This window comes from Pimephales promelas, chromosome 25, assembly GCF_988280905.1.
Source record: "Pimephales promelas chromosome 25, fPimPro1.hap1.1, whole genome shotgun sequence".
Classification (NCBI taxonomy): Eukaryota; Metazoa; Chordata; class Actinopteri; order Cypriniformes; family Leuciscidae; genus Pimephales; species Pimephales promelas.
In genome coordinates, this window is record NC_142793.1 from 8,949,965 (window position 1) to 8,971,379 (window position 21,415).

At 40.7% G+C, this 21,415-nt stretch overlaps 1 protein-coding gene across 5 annotated transcripts in view; it reads left to right on the top strand.

Moving 5' to 3' along the window:
• Positions 1-21,415, top strand: part of brsk2a (BR serine/threonine kinase 2a) — a 321,319-nt gene that overhangs the window by 201,147 nt on the left and 98,757 nt on the right. For all 5 annotated transcript variants that reach the window (XM_039663149.2, XM_039663145.2, XM_039663146.2 and 2 more), the window contains exon 3: positions 21,034-21,119. In XM_039663149.2, coding sequence (XP_039519083.1) covers positions 21,034-21,119 — 86 coding nt within the window. The remainder of the gene's footprint in view (positions 1-21,033; positions 21,120-21,415) is intronic.

Consider the following 21,415-nt stretch of genomic DNA (forward strand, 5'->3'; position numbering starts at 1 on the left):
TACTGCAAATTGTAAAACATACATTTTCAATATAACAGGCCAAGGAGAGATGATTGAAGCATGTTTTGTCCGTTTTTATTTTATTTTTTTAAATATTCATTTATCGGCCATTATAACTGCCGATACCGATATTTTGGAAAATGCCTAATATCGGCCGATAATATCGGTCTGGCTCTAATACACACACACTTTCAAACAATGCTCCCATAATCTACTCCCTTTCCCTTTTGTCCCCTACCATCATCAAAAACAAGTCAAAAAAACATCTGCGAAAAATAAAAATACACAATCAAAATAAGGATATGCTTACAAACATCCTTAAAACCCATACAGGTTTCCCCAAGAAAAAAAACACACACACATACTAATCACATAAAAAAGGTGTTTGGCCCATTTTACTTACTTGAATGTTGATTTATCCAGTCCGGTAAAACACAATGATGTGTTCAAGTCAAGTTTGCAGGTTGTGTGAGTTCATGGTCAAAATATCCCATCCAATACAACCTATTAGTTGTGTAAATGTGATCTTACAGAGAAGAAAAAACATCTTCAGGTTTATGTTAGTAGAGCTAAACCTGATGTTATAACAGTGGGCCATTAACAGGGCTAATGTGGTTCAAATGACTCATCAAACGGCACTTGTCTCTTGTAACACAAGGCTGCACTTCCAGTCCCTGCACTTCCCTTCCAGTCATCTTTGTCTTTGTCACCGCTGTGCAATGCTAACAGCTGTGTTCACACTGCCATGGCTTCCCCTCACCGCAAAGAACATCCACACTCAGCACATGTTGTGTTAATGAACAGAGATGCGGTTGAGGCCCAGGGCACCAAACCTAGCTCGCACTATCACACATCTCGACTGGGGAATAGATGTGTGCCGGCTCAGCCCAAATGTTTCCCCTTTGTGCTTTTCCAGGAGCGTGCAACTTTCCAAAAGCTGAAGCCGAATCAGAGGGATAGCAATAAAATGGGCTCGGATCAAATGGCAAAATTCAACTTTGATTCATGGCTGTCGGTCCCTTTCTGATCTCGTGATACGTAAAGGGCTCTTGGTCTTTAAAGTGAGTGACAGAGCTGAAGAAGGGGATGAGAAGAGGAGAGAAAAGGAGAAAATGTGGCAGCGTAACATCATGATAGTACAGCTCCTGCAGGGCACAGTTGCTGAACGCGGTTGCTGATTGTTTCATCATGTAACAGTTCACTTTTTCCTTTTAGTTGCAGTGAGGCTAGATCTGACGTGACATGATGTCCATCTTCACTATTTAGTGGACTAAATAGTTGTTCATGTTTTGTTCTGCAAGCATGGGCTTAGATTACGCGGGGGACACGGGAGACGTGTCCCCTCCACTTTTCGATGATATGTAAATTCGTCCGCCACACTTTTTCACTCGGCGAGTGTTTTTACGACACGACAAGTTGGTTTTCTCGGGGCAATGTGTATAAATTAGCGCTGTCAAACGATTAAAATATTTAATCGCGATTAATCGCATTAATGTCATAGTTAACTCGCGATTAATCGCACATTTTTATCTATTCTAAATGTCTCTTGATTTTTTTTTGTTAGATTATTTTTTTCTCATTTTAATGCTCTTATCAATATGGGAAAAACATTATTATTGAAAATAATATTGGAATAGTGTTCAATTTCACACTAACATAAATAATCTCTCACACAATGCAACACTGTCTATCAATAAAAGGGTAAAAGAAATACTGACGAAGCCCTAATATTGGCGAGGGGGTGGAGAATTTGCATCATCTGTGTGTGTGTGTGTGTGTTTGCTTGGCCATCATCAAGTGGTGTTTCAGACTGGACGTGCTGCGATGATGATAGCTCAGTTCACAACGACAAAACACAGATCTCTTGGTCTTGTTAATGGGACAATATGGCAACTTTTTAAAAGTAAACTTTTCCATTCAGAATTTTAGGGCATCCATTTCGGCATCTCACGCTCGTCATTCACTCAAAAGTAACGTTACTATTTGGCCGGCTCGCAAGCCGAAACGAGTGTGTGCGGCACAAAACGTCCTCGCGCTGTGCTCTGAAACCCTTTCATTTCAATGGCTTGCGCTGCACGAGGACGTTTTGTTGCTTCTTCGACCAAAGCGCAAGCGGATCTAGACCGTAAACAAAACAACAGGCGCGCCGCAAACACACGTTTGGGCTTGCGAGCCGGCTTTGAGTGGATGACGAGCGCGAGACGGCGAAATGGATCAGGACGCATGCCGCGTCCTGTTGCAAAAGCATGTGAAAAAACTTCAAAGTTTGCTAGGACAAAAAGACCGTTAATCGCGCAATAAAAAAAATTAATGCCGTTAAAATGGGTTTGCGTTAACGCCGTTAATAACGCGTTAAACTGACAGCCCTAGTATAAATCCAGATTTAACATTCAAAGAGACAATATATTCTATCTACATACGTGACTTTCACATTCCATTTTCATAGAGGTCGCGATGAGTTCAAAAATGAGTTCCTTTTTTCACTCCTTTTTTTCTAAATATTTAAGCACTGCAAGTTGATATGGTTTCCGAATTGAGCTATGGCTAAGCCACGCCCTCCAACGCGATGAGCCAATCACAGTGCGCAGCTAGCCCAATACACTCGGACATTCTCTGCTTCCATGTACATTGAAATAAACTAGTCAGTTTTCATTCGTTTTTTTCTTGTCACTTTAACATTAAAATGGTCAAATGGTGTGCATAGGGGGTACATGCAAGGTTCCCGAGAGGCTGTTTCCATCTCAACCGAGATAAGTGTCTGCTCTGGATTAAGTTATGCGATAGACCACGACACCAACTAAACGTGGATAAATTAAACAAGGATGTCTACATCTGTTCTAAGTTAACTCAACGACGTTATCTTTCAAATCGTCTCAGGTTACGACTGTAACCTATGTTCCCTGAGAACAGGGAACGAGACAATACGTCGAATGGCGCTATGGGGAACGCCTCAGGCGTGACAGGTGTCTGAAATCAAATATCAACTCACAGTAATCAGGTTGACCGGCGACAGCCCGTGCATCATCAGCTTGAATGATGAGCGCGTCAATCTGGATGTATAAGAAGGGCGCCTTGAAACCGTGACAACATCCTATCGTCTGAAGGGACTGTTGCAGGCAGGCCCCGAGGCATGGCAACGAGACGTATTGTCTCGTTCCCTGTTCTCAGGGAACATAGGTTACAGTCGTAACCTGAGACGTTCCCTTTCGAAGGGAACTCAACAATACGTCGAATGACGCTATGGGGAACGAAATACCCACTCCGCCATGCTGAGGGGAGTGCATGCCGAAAGGCAGTGACAACTGTCAGAACCAGTAATTCCAAGGAACACTGAAACCACTCACCCTATGTTACATCGGGCTGTCAGTGACAGCACTCCCTACCGGTCATAGCCCAAGCTAATGAACCAAGAAAAACCAGAACGTAATAACGTGAGTAAATCAGGGCCAGCTCAAAGGCTTTAGGACCACAACTTCAAAATAGAAGGGGTCCCTTCTAGGGAGTGTGGCTAGGGGGCCAAAGAGACCCCCAGCCAGTCACTATTCAGGAGAACACTCCTCCTGAAATGCCCCCAGGCTGGCCTGGTGATCTGTACTAAGACACACAGTCTGGCCATAGCCTGTCCGTCCAAGACAGAGCCTCTGGAAATTGCCTAGAAAAGGCATCCAAAAACTGAAGGCCCGCGAAGCTGGCGGAAACCATCGAGTTTCGGATCACAGAGACGGGATCCTCCAGAGAGTGTGACTCAACCTCGAACCAATGGGAATCGTACACTCAATCCACGAGTTTCCACCCAGTGCTCGCTTTTGAGCACTGAGGAAGTAAGAGAGGGATCAAAAATCAGGAAGGTCAAAGAGACCTAAGACCTGATGACCCCATGTGTGGGGAGCTCCGATACATGAGGGCTCATGTCAGGAAGGCCGTACGTTGTGCGGCCTGAAACCCAACTACCACAGCATGTGGAAGCTCATCCTTCAGGAAAGCCAGAGGCTAGAAACCTGACAGACCCACAATGTTGGGCTACCTCGAAAAAGGTCTAATCAGACCTAAAACCACAGTTGTGGGAGATAGCTTGAACAAGGGAAGTGCCTGTCGTAATGTATTGCGACAAAGACACATCTACAGTGGGACCCAAAGTGAAGAACCGGAGTCTGAACCACATAAGAAGGGACCGAAGCATACCGCGCGTGACCCTCACCATATGAAATGGATTTTAAAAACTGCACAAGACATCTCGTCAGGTGACTTACCACAATAATAGGTGAAGTATGGGTTTGTGTACTTCACTCTGAATTCAGGAAGGCCTGTTGAGGCCTGTAACCTGGCGTCCACAGTGTGTGGGAGCTCATGGCCAGGAAGGCCTGGTAAGGCCTGTAACCTGGCGACCACAGTATGCGGGAGCTCGTAACCTGGCGACCACAGTATGTGGGAGCTCATAACCAGGAAGGCCTAGTGAGGCCTGTAACCTGGCGACCACATCCGGTGGGAGCTCGTACTCAGGAAGGTCAGTGAGACCCAGCCTGGTGTACCTGAAAAACCACACCAAGTGGGAGCTACTTCCAGAAGTTAGCTCTTAAGAACTCTTAAAGTGGGACCCGAGGAAAGACCGGGGTCTGAGCCACATAAGAAGGGACCGAAGCATACTGCGCGTGACCCTCACCATAAGAAATGGATTTTTAAAAGTGCACAAGACATCTCGTCGGGTGACTTACCACAATAATAGGTGAAGTATGGGTTTGTGTACTTCACTCTGAATTCAGGAAGGCCTGGTGAGGCCTGTAACCCAGCAACCACAATATGTGGGAGCTCATAACCAGGAAGGCCTGTTGAGGCCTGTAACCTGGCGACCACAGTGTGTGGGAGCTCATGACCAGGAAGGCCTGGTAAGGCCTGTAACCTGGCGACCACATTGGGTGGGAGCTCGTACTCAGGAAGGTCAGTGAGACCCAGCCTGGTGACCACAACCTGTGGGAGCTTACTCCACCAAGTGGAAGCTACTTCTTCCAGAAGTTAGCCAGAGAAGGGCATCCCTGTAGCCAGTGACAGGACGCCACTTAAAGTGGGACCCAAGGGAAGACCGGGGTCTGAGCCACATAAGAAGGGACCGAAGCATACCACGCGTGACCCTTACCATACAAAATGGATTTTAGAAAGTACACAAGACATCCCGTCATGTGATTTACCACAATAATAGGTGAAGTAGGGGTTAGTGTACTTCACTCTGAATTCAGAAAGGCCGAACTTGAGGCCTGTAACCTGGCAGCCACAACAAGTGGGAACCCATAATCAGGAAGGCCTGACAAGGCCTAACACCCGATAGTCCCAATGCATGGGGAGCTCACATTCAGGAAGGCCGCTGAGGCCTGCAGCCTGACATGTGAAGACTCACCACTACAACTTAGCGACCACGAAAAGTGGGGGTTTCACATTCAGGAAGGCCTGGTGAAGCCTGCAACCTGACATGTGACAACTCACAACCAGGAAGGCCAATGAAGCCTGAAGCCTGGTGACCACAGAGTGGGAGCAAAGTGCTCAGGGAAGGTGGTGAGGCTGTAGTCTGGCTACCGCATCATGTGGGAGCCCACATTCAGGAAGGCTGGGTGAGGCCTGTAAACTGACTACCACAGTATGTGGGAACTCATAACCAGGAAGGCCCCTTTGAGGCCTGTAACCTAGCAACCACAATGTGTGGGAGCTCATCACCAGGAAGGCCTGGTGAGGCCTATAACCTGACCACCACAGAAAGTGGGAACTCATAACCAGGAAGGCCCCTTTGAGGCCTGTAACCTAGCAACCACAATGTGTGGGAGCTCATAACCAGGAAGGCCTGGTGAGGCCTGTAACCTGGCGACCACAATGTGTGGGAGCTCATAACCAGGAAGGCCTGGTGAGGCCTTTAACCTGGCGACCACAGTACGTGAGAGCTCGTATCCTGGTGACCACAGTATGTGGGAGCTCATAACCAGGAAGGCCTGGTGAGGCCTGTAACCTGGCGACCATAGTATGTGGGAGCTCATAACCAGGAAGGCCTGGTGAGGCCTGTAACCTGGCGACCACAGTATGTGGGAGCTCATAACCAGGAAGGCCTGGTGAGGCCTGTAACCTGGCGACCACAATGTGTGGGAGCTCATAACCAGGAAGGCCTGGTGAGGCCTTTAACCTGGCGACCACAGTATGTGGGAGCTCATAACCAGGAAGGCCTGGTGAAGCCTGTAACCCAGCGACCACAGCATGTGGGAGCTCATAACCAGGAAGGCCTGGTGAGGCCTGTAACCCGGTAACCACAATCAGTGGGAGCTCATAACCAGGAAGGCCTGGTGAGGCCTGTAACCTGGCAACCACAGTATGTGGGAGCTCCCACAGATGTCTCTCCGTGGCCACCATAGCACCGACAGAACAGCAGCTTGCTTTGTGGCCCGGAGTCATGCAACAGATCGGTCTGGTAGGCCTGAGGATCACAAGGGCGTGCAGAACCGCACCTGCCTGACCTGCTGCCGTGTACGCTCTGTCATTCAAGCATGAAGATGTCTTGAGCAGCTTGGATGACAGGGTCAGAGCTCTTAGTGAAGAGGACCAACCAGAGACGAGATAGTTAGCCAACGTCTCGTCCACTGGCGGCCTCGACACTTATCCGTTCTCCACGGCTCCCTCCACAGCAGCGAAACTAGCCCGCTGATGCAGATAGAGACGTGAGGAGAACGGATTCTTCCATACCCTCTCGATCCCAGCGTGGAGATCGGAAACGAATGGAAGGCTCATCCGGGCTGGTGGCTTATGGGTGGGGAGGAACCAGCCATCCAAAATACCATGAGTGGGTTCCTCCCAGACGCGCCTCCACTGCAACAGCAATCTGTCTGAGGCGCGCCCCATAATGTCAACCAGCTCAGCGTACACTGGGCAGGAGGGCTGAAATGATTCGGTCTCAACCAAACTGACATCCTTTCCTATATATATATATATATATATATATATATATATATATTACAGCCAACTCCTGCCCTGCCCAAAGAGAACAGTTACAGATTCACCAAAGAGAGAGAGCGCTCATTTTCTCTCTTCTTAGATGTTCAACATTAATCTGTAACTCACCCTCGTCAGCTGGTAGATCATCCGCGAGGTTAACGCCCCTCTCCCGATAATCTGCCAGCTCCATCTGAAAGCTCCACGAGCTCAACCGCCACTGAGCCTCAGCCCGAGCGGGAACCGGAACCGCGGGGTTCAGATGCCGCGCCCACTTCCCTCGAGAAGTGGGTCAGACGAGAGCAGAGAGTTCTGAAAGGAAAACTCTCAGTTCGCGCAAAAAACTCCCTCGAGAGCTTCCCGCACATGCTCTTCTTTCAGGCAGAACACGCACAGATCGTGTGAATCCTCCGGTGTCAAATATCTGGACACAAGTCGGCACACTCGCGCAAAGTGTTTCTCCACGTCTCTGCGCGCTTAATCGTTGATACTATCACACAGACAAACAGTCCCTGAAGACGAAAAGATGATGTCACGGTTTCAAGGCGCCCTTCTTATACATCCAGATTGACGCGCTCATCATTCAAGCTGATGATGCACGGGCTGTCGCCGGTCAACCTGATTACTGTGAGTTGATATTTGATTTCAGACACCTGTCACGCCTGAGGCGTTCCCCATAGCGTCATTCGACGTATTGTTGAGTTCCCTTCGAAAGGGAACTCTAAGTAACGTTAGTCTAACGTTATCCTAACATTAGAAAACGTTAACGTTTAGCCTGACTTCGTCATACTCATATTCAAGAAAGAATATGAGTCTGAAACTCCTCCATTGGGCTTTGATTATGAGGCATGTCGTAACCGAACCAGGACGAAAAAACCTCTCTGCACTCAATTGGATAGTCGGTAGACCTACAACCAATCAGAGCAACGCATAAGTCAACTCCTTTGCATATAGTGCAGTTTTCAAATACAGAACGTAGCCTACTTTATTTATTTTAGAAGTTAAATAACGAGTGTTGCTTCTTTTACTTACTTCTCCATGAGTGCCACCAAAGGAGAAACCACAACGACCACAGGCTTTTCATTACGTCCCATCTTCTTAACTTAGCGACCGTCAGAGCCAGCTGATAAGTTACACTTTTCCCGAATCATGTAGGAAGGACGCCAAAAATATCTTTCCGATCGACAAATGCCTTGATTGCAGTTTTCTGTTTGTCTATTAAAATGAATGCGCTGTCGATTTTTTATTTTTTTTACAAAAGACGCGAAAGCGGAATCTATACATCTCAATTCTCCAGCTGCAGTCATCTTTGAGGGAAACCAGTTAAACGATCTTTGATAACGTGATGATTACGTCCCTGCAGATCATCTGTCCATCATCATATAAAGCCCGCCCTGGCAATTTGATTGGCCCGTTCATTTTTTGCCTGATCATAATTACTCCTCAATGGATCGAGTCCAGACCGAACTTCCCGACCAAAAAATATTGTGGGCGGAGTTCGGGCTGGCATCCAGGCTAGTTAACGTTAGCTTCTAGCTATGTTTTACATCATGTCACTTAGCTTCAGTAACGTATCTGTAAATAACCGAGATAACAAATATTAACAATGCTGTGCTGAATGATTCATGTAAATACTGTAGCACCAAACAGTGATGGCAACGATATGCGGTTTATCACGTTTACACTGTGACCTGTACATTTTTGCCTGGAGCTGAAGCTTTTCATTGACCTTCTCAACAATAAAATTATTAATATAATCCTCCAATGCATAGTTAAGGTCCTTTAGGTGACTTCGGGATGATATATAATCTTTCTATCTCCAAAAATCACCAATTGCCTGTGAAATGTCTCTTACTATGACAGCTGTCATAGCGCACGTGCCCGAATGTTGACTGTTTGTCTGAGTGAGTGGAGGGGGCGTGGCTTAGCCATAGGTCAATTGTGTTGCACAATGATGAACAACTCTGCCCATTTCTCTTGTTGAATAATTACCAAGTTTAGCTGGAAATTGTTATCAAAGCCATTTAAATCATAATGAACATGGTGATTATTAATGCTGAATTCAGATTTTCACTATCTATCTGTCTGAATCAGGCGTTGTAACATGTTTAACCCCCGGGGGACCAAGGTGTATTTGGGGTCCTTGAGATGTTTTGACATGCTGTGACATTTGTGCTTTTTTCAGTTGCTTATAACCATATTAATGACACAGGTGAAATTACACTATATTTAGCACGAACAGGGCTACCTTAATATGTGAGCAACATGTATGTACATGTTTGTATCTTTGAGAGAATAGCCTATTGTTTATGCGTGGTTATTGAAAAAACTAAAAATGAAAGTTGCTGCCGTTTTTACATTTTATAATTCAATAGAAATGCAGTATGCAATTGTATGCTTTAACATTCTGATCTTTTAGCAGTTTCAAGTAGCTTAAAATACTGAGATATTTGTTAGGTTTAACTCTGTATAAGTAATCTGCTGCTTTTAAACAAACCAGTCAGAAAGCATAACATTTACACTAAATGGTAAGAAAATTGGTGCATATTCTAATTACATTGCAACACATTTTCTTTCTTTTGCCATTAAAGCATTGTCAAAACTTTACTGCCAACAAAACAGACTAACAACGCAATATTAGCAAAACTTCAGGATGACAACAAAACAACAGTTCAGTCTTTGCTAACATGCTAGTATTAGAAAATTATCACTGTAGTGAGTTAGTTGTTCTTAGGTTGTTGTTTTTTTTCTCTTTTGTTTTTTTGGGGGGTTTTTTTGGCTTAGTTATTTTTAAGATTTTATGTTTTGGCTTAGTTCGTGAATGAATTATGGGAGCTTGTTTTCGCCACTGAACAAAACATTTTAAAAGATAATTGCCGTTTTCTGATTTTTTTTTTCCTCCGAATTGCGAGTTTATATCTCACAATCGCAATTGCAACTTTATTTCACCGAAATTTGACTTAATTACACAAAATTGTGACTTTATATCATGCAATTCTAAGTTTTGTACCTCGCAATTGCGACTTTAAATCACAAAATTCTGGGATGTAAACTTGCAATTGTGAGAAAAAAGTCACAATTGCGAGTTACAAAAGTCAGAATTGTGTGTAATAAAGTCAAAATTGTGTGACAAAGTCAGAATTGTGATATATATATATATATATATATATATATATATATATAATAAAAAGGCTTAATTCAGTGGCAGAAACAAGCTTCTATAGTGAAGAGATAAAAAGAGGTTTATTTTGTGAATGTGTTGCTTTGCACATCCCTCAATGGTGAAAATAACCCCTGCTTAAACCAGCCTAAGCTGATTTGCTGGCTTTAATTGGGTAAAGCTGGTCTCCTATCCTCACCAAGCTGGTCTTCAGCTGGTCTAGTTGATTTAATAGCCGGTGGTGTTTAGTTTTTATAGCTGGTGGTTAGCCAGCTCTTCTCCCAGCTTGACCAGCTAAAAATACCTAAAACCTTTCTAAAATCCAGCCAACAGACCTTACCAGGCTAAGAGAACAGTTTCAGACCAGGAAACCAGCTTAGCCTGGCTTAAGATGTTTTTGGCACAACACAACAGCATGCATTAATGGAAAGGGAGCTTTTGCAAACCACTGCATTTCAAGTTGCTCCTGAACACTTGCGGAAGTAAATTAAAATAATTAGTATTTACTGCTTTACAATCTTTACAAGAAGCTATTTATGTCTTGAGAACCCCTTTTTGTTCTGCAATTAAAGCATTTTGAATTAAGTCGAAACAATTAATTTATCTTGCTAGCTAATAACCCTAATTAACTTAAGTTGAAACAGTGTTAGAAACCGTATTCACGGGAATGCATTTGAGCAAGAAAAATTAGCCTTCGCTGAAGCTGATTATTATTACATATACTGGCTTAATTCTTCAGTGCAATAAATTAGAAGGATTCGGGTCCAGAGTAAAACAATGCATGCAATGCATCGTGGGCAAATTGCTATGTCAGTGCAACACACACTAGTCATGTGTCCACTGAAAATGTACTATTTTCACAGGCTTTTCTCAGTATGAGGTCAACCATCTCATTTTTCAATATTTAATTTGTTGGATCACAATCACTAATTTGTCTCTTCGGTGGTTTAAGCAAGGCTCCTTTTATAGTTCGTACAGCAGCAGCATTTTATCTTGTTATGATACAGTAATTAGGAGTCCTTCTTTTAATGTTGTACTGAAAGTATAGCTTCACCTATTGTTTGTCTTTTGTCCTAGCAATGTTAAAAACGTAAAACCGGCCCTGGAATACGTCCATTGTAAATAGTGGTGCTAAGTCGTAGAATACCAGCAAAAAACACTCTGAAGGGTTAGTTTACCCAAAGATGAAAACAATGCCATTCATTTACTCACCATCAGACCATTCAAAATGTAGGTGTTTCTTTAGTTGAACAGTTAATAAGTTTTAGACATCGCCAGGAGCCATTGTTATTCATTTAATTCTGCCTGTTAAAGGAATAGTTCACTATAAAAAAATTAAAAAAAAAAACTTTTGCTGATAATTTACTCACCCCCATGTCATCCAAGATATCAATGTCATTCTTTCTTCAGTCGAGAATAAATTAAGGTTTTTGATGAAAACATTCCAGGATTTTCTCCATATAATGGACTTCAATGGGAACCAAACGGTTTAAGGTCCAAATGAGAGTGTCAGTGCAGATTCAAAGGGCTTTAAACGACACCAGACGATGAATAATATTTTTTTTGTACTCTCAAAGTGACGGTAGCCATTGACTTTCATTATAACAATCACTAGCTAAAAATCTTTTTACATTTCTAGTGTAGCATTTTTTATTTTTGGGTGATGTACCCCTTTAAAAACCACATCGCAACATTTACAATACTAGCATTGTGGCATCAGTGCAAGTACTACACTCTTCACATTTTCATTGGAAGTTGTACAAATTGTGTTACTATTTTATTACTTTGGTAATGCCATCAGCATTTGCTTACTTGGCTAAGGCCGTGTGTCCACCAAAGCGTTTTTCCACGTGCCTGGCGTATGTTTTCAATTGTTTTCAATGGGAGCGCCGCGTTTTTTAAACGCCATAAGCACAACGCGCCTTTTTTTATTTTTTTCCACGCTGAAGCCCCGAGCGCCCAACATTTTTTACTGATCGCCGAGAGTTGAAAAATGTTCAACTTTGGATAAAACGCAGCGCTCATCACTGTCACTTTTTACCCAGCCGTCCAATCACAATGGAGGAGGGGCGGGACTAAACCACACCGACCAACTGTCACAACATTATTTCTATACAACGACATCAGAGCTAACCGAACAACATTGATGAAAAATATATATATTTTTTTAGTATGAAACAAATTATCTGCGAAATCAGTTAAAAGTAAACTGTGCTGCGGATATTCTATATCAAAGCAACGAAACGTCTCAACGGAAAAAAATGCTCTCAAGCGTCCACAGCTAGGCGTCTTTAGCAGAGTGTGGACACAATGTTTGCTTTCTATGTTCCCTAACACCAATGTTTGCTTCAGGGCTGTTCAGTTCCAACTTATTTGTTGAAAGTCTGAAGTTTTTGCATACACACCAAATCTAATTACAATAAAACACATTATTACACATTATACAGAATGTTTGGTGTAATAATGCCATGTATGACTGTGTTAGATGGCCGTTTACAATCCACTCTAGCTGTTGAGCTAATGAAGCCTCCTGTGTGGAAATCTCAACCAACTGGCTCTAAAACACACTTGGATTGAAACAGCTGTCGGTTTAGCACTCCGCCATGGTTAATTTATCGAAACCATCCTATTTCCAAACCCCTTTCCATGGGATGTTTTATTACCCCTTTTCGACACACCATCTGTACCTTGAAATTACCCTATGATTGTGCATAATGAATAATATTGAACCCCTTAAAGAATTGCTGTGTGTTTTTGAGGCTGCAGTATCTCTCTTATAATCACCCTCCTCTCCAACTCAACTTGTTTCCAAAAAAAGATGAAAATAGAAAGCTAGCATAAAAAAAACTGCAGTAGTACCCATAGTATTCAATCATTAGCTCCCTTAGCGCAAGTGGAGATGACCTCCGTGACTGCTTTCCACAGACCAGTAACGATCAGCGAATCGCAAGTGATTCCTGTACGTTCTGAGCTAACAACTCAATAATGAGTGGGAGAGAATCTACAAGACGAATTATTTCCCAGTCAAATAACCAATTTGGATTAGCGTCAGTCTCGCACGCTTACTCGACCTTGACTTTGTGCGACGGACTGTCGAAAGAAACTTTTTCAGGGTCACTCCTGAAAATGAGGTTCATGTTGGTCTCTATTACTGCACGGCACTTACATTATCGCTAATTATTGGACTTGGAAACCTGGTGACCCGCAAGAGCTTGGCGAACTCACCGGCGTGCAGAGAGGTGTTCTCGCTCAAATCTAATGATCTGCCTTCATTTTAACGATTTGGCTCGGTTGATTGCCTTCTCGACTCACCCCCACAAATCAAGAACCCTGCAACCTGAATCTCTGCCGGCCCACGTTGACTCAAAATGGTGTAGAGTCTAAGCCAGACCCAGTGTAATAACTCGCTAATGAAGTTATATGGAAATTGGATGGCTGCACGCACACAGATGTGTAGAGTTAATTAACGCTCGGCTATTCATAGAAGTAGTGCACAGGTGTCAGCAGACTGACATTTTGAGGGAATGGGTCAATATGGTGAGATGGAGCAATGAGAGGTTGGCGAGCGTAGGGTGGACATGATGTTAATGGGCGGAGGAAAGAGTCGGGCTCATTTGCAGCAACTCTTCCGAGTTTCACAAATCTAGAAGATCTACTCTATCGCTCGAAACGGCGTGTTGCAGAAGGAATTCAGCTTCTTCACAATGTAATTAGCCCTAATAATTCAACAGATACAAAGGACGACTGGGTCTATGATGAACCCCACTTATTGTTAGTGATGTCCCGATCAGGTTTTTTTGCCCTTGAGTCCGAGTCATTTGATTTTGAGTATCTACCGATACCGAGTCCCGATCCGATTCTTCTATAATATGTATATTTTTTAAAAAAGAATAAAGAAGAGCAAAAAACAGATCCAGATTACAGGATGTTCCTTATTTTTAATTTAATTAGCCTCATTTTAACATTTGACTTAACTAACAGATCACTTCTGTGAGGTAGCTTGAAAAATCAGGTAATAAACATAAATTATTTTGAACTTTAGTGCAACAGTACAATCTAAAATCTAACAATCTAAAAAAATGTCTAATATGAAAACAAATAGCACTCATTGCGATCATTTGTGCTATCATTGCTGTGATGTCCTGCGCCTTCGCACAATTAAGGGGCATTTTTTTGCCTTTTTCTTTCCACCTCTTGAGATCCCAAGTTTACATGTCTCACAGTTTGCTATGGCAATGTTGTTGTCATCAACTTTACAATGTTAAGCATAAACATACTGATAAAGACAGCAGCAGTAGGGCTGGGTATTGACACAAATTTCACAATTCGTTTCGATTCACAAGCTTGCAATTCGATTTCGATTTCGATTCGATTCAATATTGATTATTTTGGATATCAGTTACAATAAATGGCAAATTTTCTCAAGGAAATCAAATCTCTTAACTAATGCTGTAAACTATGGGAGTCTAGTTGTAGCCTATAGGCTTCATTAGCCTACTATGAAGGTAATAATGAACTGTTTTGTAGCTATACAAACACTTAAATTACACTTTTATTTATTTTTATAATAAGAAGATTATATGAAATATAAACTTTTAAATGGTGGCTGTCATAAAAACTTGCCAGATTTATTCAAATATGGTGTATATATTTAGCAAAATATTTTTTTCTAGCTGACTAACGAGTTTATGTGGGTTTTCTGAGGTAAATATGACGATACATGACATTGATTACAAGCTGTTTGCGGTTGAAACGCTGATTGAGCGAATCAATGTGATATGATGCGGATTTCGATAAGTTGTACTCTATCTTTTAACAAACTTTCAGATGCTCATTCATGTTTATTTTGCGCTGTGACTGGTATTAATAACCCGGAAGAGAGATCAGCGCTGCTGCTTCTCTTGAGCTGCGCCAGAGCGATCTCACGCCACAGCGCCAAAACAATATTTATGTTTTTGAATTTCTAAAGAAAATGGACGTAATTTGAAATTTGAGACTTTGTTTCATATCAATAGTAACAAAGGACAAAGATTATTGTGATTTTTTTTTGGATGCGCGCAGCAGTGATACAATGTCCCATTCATTCAAATGAAACAGGTCAGGATGACTAATTGATTCTTGAGATTTAAGAATCGATATCGGTTCGTAAAAATGAGAATCGATTAATATCGAGAAATCGATAATTATTACCCAGCCCTAGTCAGCAGTATTGACAGCAAAATAGACCACAGAATATTTTCTTCTGTATTGACAGGAGCAGTTTTTGAAAATTGATAATTATTTATTTATTTATTTTCAAATTATATTTAAATCTGAATTTATCAAAACCTAGACTTTCAACCATCAAAATGTAATTTATTACTATTAGTATGTATTCGTGTACTAAGTAACATATACACAGTCTATTCTATTTTGCCTGGAAACACTCCAACACCCTTGTGTGTCACGTGAAAAATAAACATCGGTTCTATTTCTAGCATGCACACGTTTTCTGCGCGGCTCGAGCGCGCCTGAGCACACAAGTCACTCAGGCAGACTGCAAGCTCTAACCTGTTAACATAGGAGCCAAAATAAAAACAGACACGCCATGCAGTCAGTGTGTCACAGGCCACTCTATGCCACCTCATAACTATAGATGTGTTAAAAAATATATACATGTATATCTGAGTCCTGATCGGGAGGTAACGAGTCTGAAACCACGTGATCGGGCCCAATTTCCGATCACATGAACGGATCGGGACATCCCTACTTATTGTCCCATTTTTTAATGGCTGACTTTTTTTTGTACTTAAAAAGTACAATTAAAAGTACTTTTAATCAAAAAAGTACATTAAGATTGCAATGATTTGAATACACATCTTCTGTGAGTAACATTTTTTAATTTCTGTCATTTAGATTTACATTTTTTTTTGTGTGGAAAATATACATTTTAGTGTATATTTCACATTCACACCTCATTTCACATTATCTTTCATCATTGTTTAGAAGAAAATTAATTAACTAGTTATTAGCTAGTAACTGTTATTGCTTTGATAAGTACTGCACATGTAACATATGTCACAAGGACACTGTAAAATAAAGTATTACCTGTAACATTTTTGACAAGGTATGGTGAAGTTTTCCAAAAACATACAAATATTTGACTTAATTTATTACATTTATTGAAATACGTATTACCATATAATTTATATTTTGAAAATAATTAAGATGCACACACATATGTATTTAGGGTGTTTAAGAAAATCTCTTATTACTTTTATTTGGTTACCTTTTCTAGGTGATTTGCTCAAAAAGCTACTGCCATTGAGATGAATGTGGCTCCAATGCTAACGGACAGATTGTTCTAGATATAAGAGACATCTTCAGCGTGACTTAATTTGCTTTTATCGAGTAGTCCTCAGCCCTACAGGTTTCTTTCCCCAAGCTCCCGACTGTGGTTTCTGCGCACTCGAGATCCCATGGCACATCTTGTGTTGAATGACATTCCCCTCCGCCAAATTCCCTGCCTGGCTCTTCTGACTGGCTTTGGATCAGCCGTTCAGAGAGTTTTGATGTGGTGCCGCGTTTGTCAAGATGGCTTTGTCCGGGATTTCCGTGGTTGTTCCAGCACTCTCTTCAGCCATTGGGCCAGATTGTTTATTCCCTGAGTAGTCATCACATCTGTATGCCTGATTAAAACAGCAAGTGAAGGACTTTAACTCTGTGTTGAGCAGATGATGTCAGTTCATGAAGCCAAATAAATCCATATTCACCTCAATACAGAAGATAGTTATAGAATGTTAGAATAGATGGGTTGACGTTGGATAGAAATTTATTTATTTATTTATTTTGCCAGAGGCTATGTACACTAAGTGGAATTAGCTGTATTTTCTTAGCGGTAGATTTTATTTACCCCAGATGCAAATAGAGATAGATGCTAAATTTACACTGTGTAATTAAGAAAAAAATTGGAAAGGGGAAATAAAGTGCTTATAGACCACTTTTGCACCGATGTAACAGTTCGGATCGTACACTCAAATCCTGTACAGGACCATATAGTTATAGGCATCTAAAGATTTATATGCCCTCAGTTTCTCTTTACGATCGGGTTCTCTGTAAGGTAGGTGTAGAAGTCAGGCCACTCAACCGAGGTAACGTAGCGTTAATCCTGTCAGATCGTCCATGCATTGAGTGAGCGTGTAGGCGGCTACGGGTCGGCCAATCTGGTTCCGTCCGTTAAAAATAACTTTTGGAAATAACAACCGCGGTCCTGGACACTGAGTGACCTTACACATTAAGATAAAATCGGATTTTCTCCAGTCATTGTTAAAAAACAAGCTAACAATACTTGCTAACTAAAGTTAATGAAGTGGCCAGAGGGATCGTTCTGCCTCCGCCTAAGCTCCACCCACAAAAAATGTGACCATGTTTACCAATTGAAAAGGAGTATTAATATCTAATTCTGCAAATAAATGGAAAATGGACTGCATTTATATAACGCTTTCACAGACCCAGTTGGGTTTTACCGTTTTCGAATCCATTCAGCCGATTTTCTGATATTTAGAAGAATATCAGTATACAGACAATTTCTGGTCTCATTGACTTCCATAGTATATACTATGCAGTCCCTCCAGGATTTCACGATTTTTTTTTGTGTGTGTGATTTTTGCGATCAAAATGACTGATTTTGTGGTGGTAATTTCCAAACATTTGTGAAAAAATTTGCGATTTATATATAACATTTACCATTTAGCATAATAGCAAAAATTCATTGATTACGCCGCCCGTTTTCTTTAAAAATGCGATAGAATATGTGGGAATATGTATTTGCAACGAAAATGCGAGAAATATGAAATTATGCAAACCCCGCATATTTCACACGGAAATCTGCAATTTATGCGGCGAAAGTGCGGCGTATTTGAAAAAATGCGGCCCCCGCATAAATATGCGGACTTTGGCTGATTTTGCATTGAATTCAGCGATGGCATAATGGCGTTTTTCTGGAGGGACTGACTATGGAAGTCAATGAGACCAGTCTGGTTACTGATATTCTGTTCTAAATATCAGAAAATCGGCTGGATACATTCGAAAATGGTAAAACCCAACTGTTTAACTCTGGGGGAGTTGTAAAATGAGCCTTTTTCCAAAAAAAGTGGAGTATCCCTTTAAAACTCATCTTTGATCACCAAAAAGAGATTTAATTTAAAAAGAAAAGGTATGAGGGTTTGCTGTTTTTTATCGATTGTAAGTTTTAATTTAAAATGTTTCTTATTTTAACATACAGTATATCTTTCAATGCTTTGCCACTTTATTTAGGAACTTTTTATAAATCTATAGAAGTAATGAATTGAAATGTTGTTTAAATTTAATGCGTTTATAGATACGTGAACACGTCTATGAAAGATTGTATTACTGTACTTTACTAAAAAAAAAACATTTTCAGGAACAACTGGATTTAAAATAAAAATAATGAATATATTTTGTGGAATCGACACTATGATGGGAATTTTTTATAACATTCAGAAAAAAAACTTTTTTAATGTGTTTGTTTTGTTTTTGTGAACAATGTTGTCTCGTGATACATCATGCGATTTTTGTGGGTAAATCATTGGCTGTGCTTTGAAAAGTCAATGGCAAATGGGGTCAAAGTCAAGTTACAGAGTTACTGAACTGAAGTTTGACTCCATATATTCCAAAGCACTAGAGACTATTAGTTCCACCTGAGTGCTCTTTACTGTAGTGTGGTGTGTTTGAGGATGGGGGTTTTGAGGAGCGGGATCAGGGTCAGGTGTTTAGGAATATGGTCTCCATCCCCATCCTCTGATCTGATCTGCAATGGCAGGTGTGCATGCCAGGAATATTCCCAAAGACAGTGATGTAAATCAAGGACGATTCTCATGCTTACAACTTGCACAATCTTAGGTTCAGTCTCTGACTTATGAGCTCAGTTTTTTTTTACAAAGTGCTTGTGATTTTAAGATTTCCTTTGGTTCCCTGTCAGGTCAGAGAGATCTTTCACATAGATTAGCTTTATAAGTCATCTTAAGCTTGATTCAAGGAGAAACTATGTTTATCTTGTGCATTTGGGAATCAAATAAAGAAGCATCTGTACAATAGACTGACAAGTGTGCTTAGCTTTTCAGACTTGTGCTGTGCACTATTCCTGAACAATTCTGCAAAGGTGTGCTCTTCCTACATAGGGCTCTGAACTCTGAGTTTTTTTTTTTTGCTGATTTGTGATCATTCTACATTTTATAAAAACCTCTCAAAGCTCAGCAGCCAGATGGAGAATAAGATGCAATTTGACTGCTCCCAAATACTGCTGTATCGGTTCAAACATGGACTAGCGAATCAAAAACAGTGCAACTAGTTTAGTCCCATTTTCAAATAAATGTGGCTTTTGAGCTGGTTATTTTTAATGTATATATATATATATATATATATATATATATATATATATATATACATATATACATACAGCATGACTAGTACAGTCTCAGACTGTGATGAGTCATTTCTTTTAGTGAATTCTAGTTTAGTCCCATTTTCAAATAAATTTGGCTTTTGAGCTAGTTATTTTTAATGAATATATATATATATATATATATATATATATACAGCATGACTAGTACAGTCTCAGACTCTGATGAGTCATTTCTTTTAGTGAATTATAGTATTTTTTTTTACATGACAATGATATACTAAAAATGGAAAAGCTTTGCTAACAGACGACAATGTTGTCAAAAGATCCCCATTCATCATACTGTACAGATTCAGTAAAATGGCTATAAACGTACAGTATTTGGCTGCCAGGCCAGTTGGTGATGTCACTTTATCGTTTTTGTTGTCAAGTACTCGCGCACATCTATAGAATAAACACGAATACGCATGCGCATGATGTTTACGCGGAGATGATAACGGTATTGTTTTCAAAAACTTGCTCTTTGAAACCCGTTTCCAAAGATTTGTGTTTTCAGGCCCCCATAAGCAGCATTGTCGTGTAAATTTATTTAGTTAAATTATGAATTCACTCATTACTAATTTTGTCAGTGGTAATTTATAAAATAATAAACATTCTACCACACTTTTGTTAGTTTAGGATTGCTGTTTACTAGTTAAAGGTGCAGTAAGCAATTTCTGAGAAACACTGTTGATATTTGAAATCGACGCCCAAACAAACTTGATTGCCCGGCCCCAAACGAACAGCTTTCGTGCAAGTGTGGATGAATCATCTGCATCAACAATAGCATATCTTGGTTCCACGAAACATGGCAAAAACCAATGTTACTCGCATTCGTTTTCAAGCCTTCCCTCTCTCTAACGTCTCTCCAGCGCTGGAAAGTTTCTCCAATATTCACGCGGGTCCTAAATCTCTTGTCTGATCGTAACACTTTTTTGTCCAATTATATTCCTCTGACCATTCCCTCTTTGGTAATATCTCAGTCATCTCTCTTTTTACAGTCTTTCTACAAATGTCCCGCTTGCTCACTCTCTGTCCTTCCCCGTCACGAGTGGACCGCTGATTGGCTACAAAAGTTTGGGTCCGATCCACTTTTTTTTTTTGTCCTATTTCATCAGCAAGGATTATGTCCAGACACAATTTTTTTTCAGCACACACACAGAACAGACATCTAGCAAATATTCACAAAATTGTATGTTTAGGTGTCGACATAAACAGCTTTGTTTCAATTTAGGTGTCGATGTTTCAACAGCATTTCTCAATTTTAAATTGAATTATCATTCAGGTCATATATGCAAATATTTATTTTTTACAAGTAAACTGGAATTGTTGGGAGTAATCTGAACCAATAAATTATTTATGATTCCCACGCTAAGTTATGATACATTAAAATGCACATTAATGTTATGAATTTTTGTTGTTGGTTTTTTTTTTGTGAGTTCAATATCTTTCTTGTCTCTTTACTTCTCCACAGGTGGAGCGGGAGATCGCCATCTTGAAGCTAATAGAACACCCGCATGTATTAAAGTTGCACGACGTCTACGAAAATAAGAAATATTTGTAAGTATTATAAGAATTTTGATGAAAGTAAAATATTGCTTTGCTTATTTGTATAGATTTGTAGTATTTAAGATATTTAAATAGACATTAAAACTGACGTCTTAAAGCCGCAGTCCGTTGCTTTTTTGGGGTTAAAAATGATCCAAAATTAATAATATTTGAGAAAATACATAACCAGCCAGTGTTCAAAACTCTCTGCTTGCCGTAGCTCGATTTAATGTTTTTAATTCCACTGTACTGGTGGATTTCTGCTGGAGATTTGAGCATGTCTGTGCATCATTACGTCGCATCAGTAC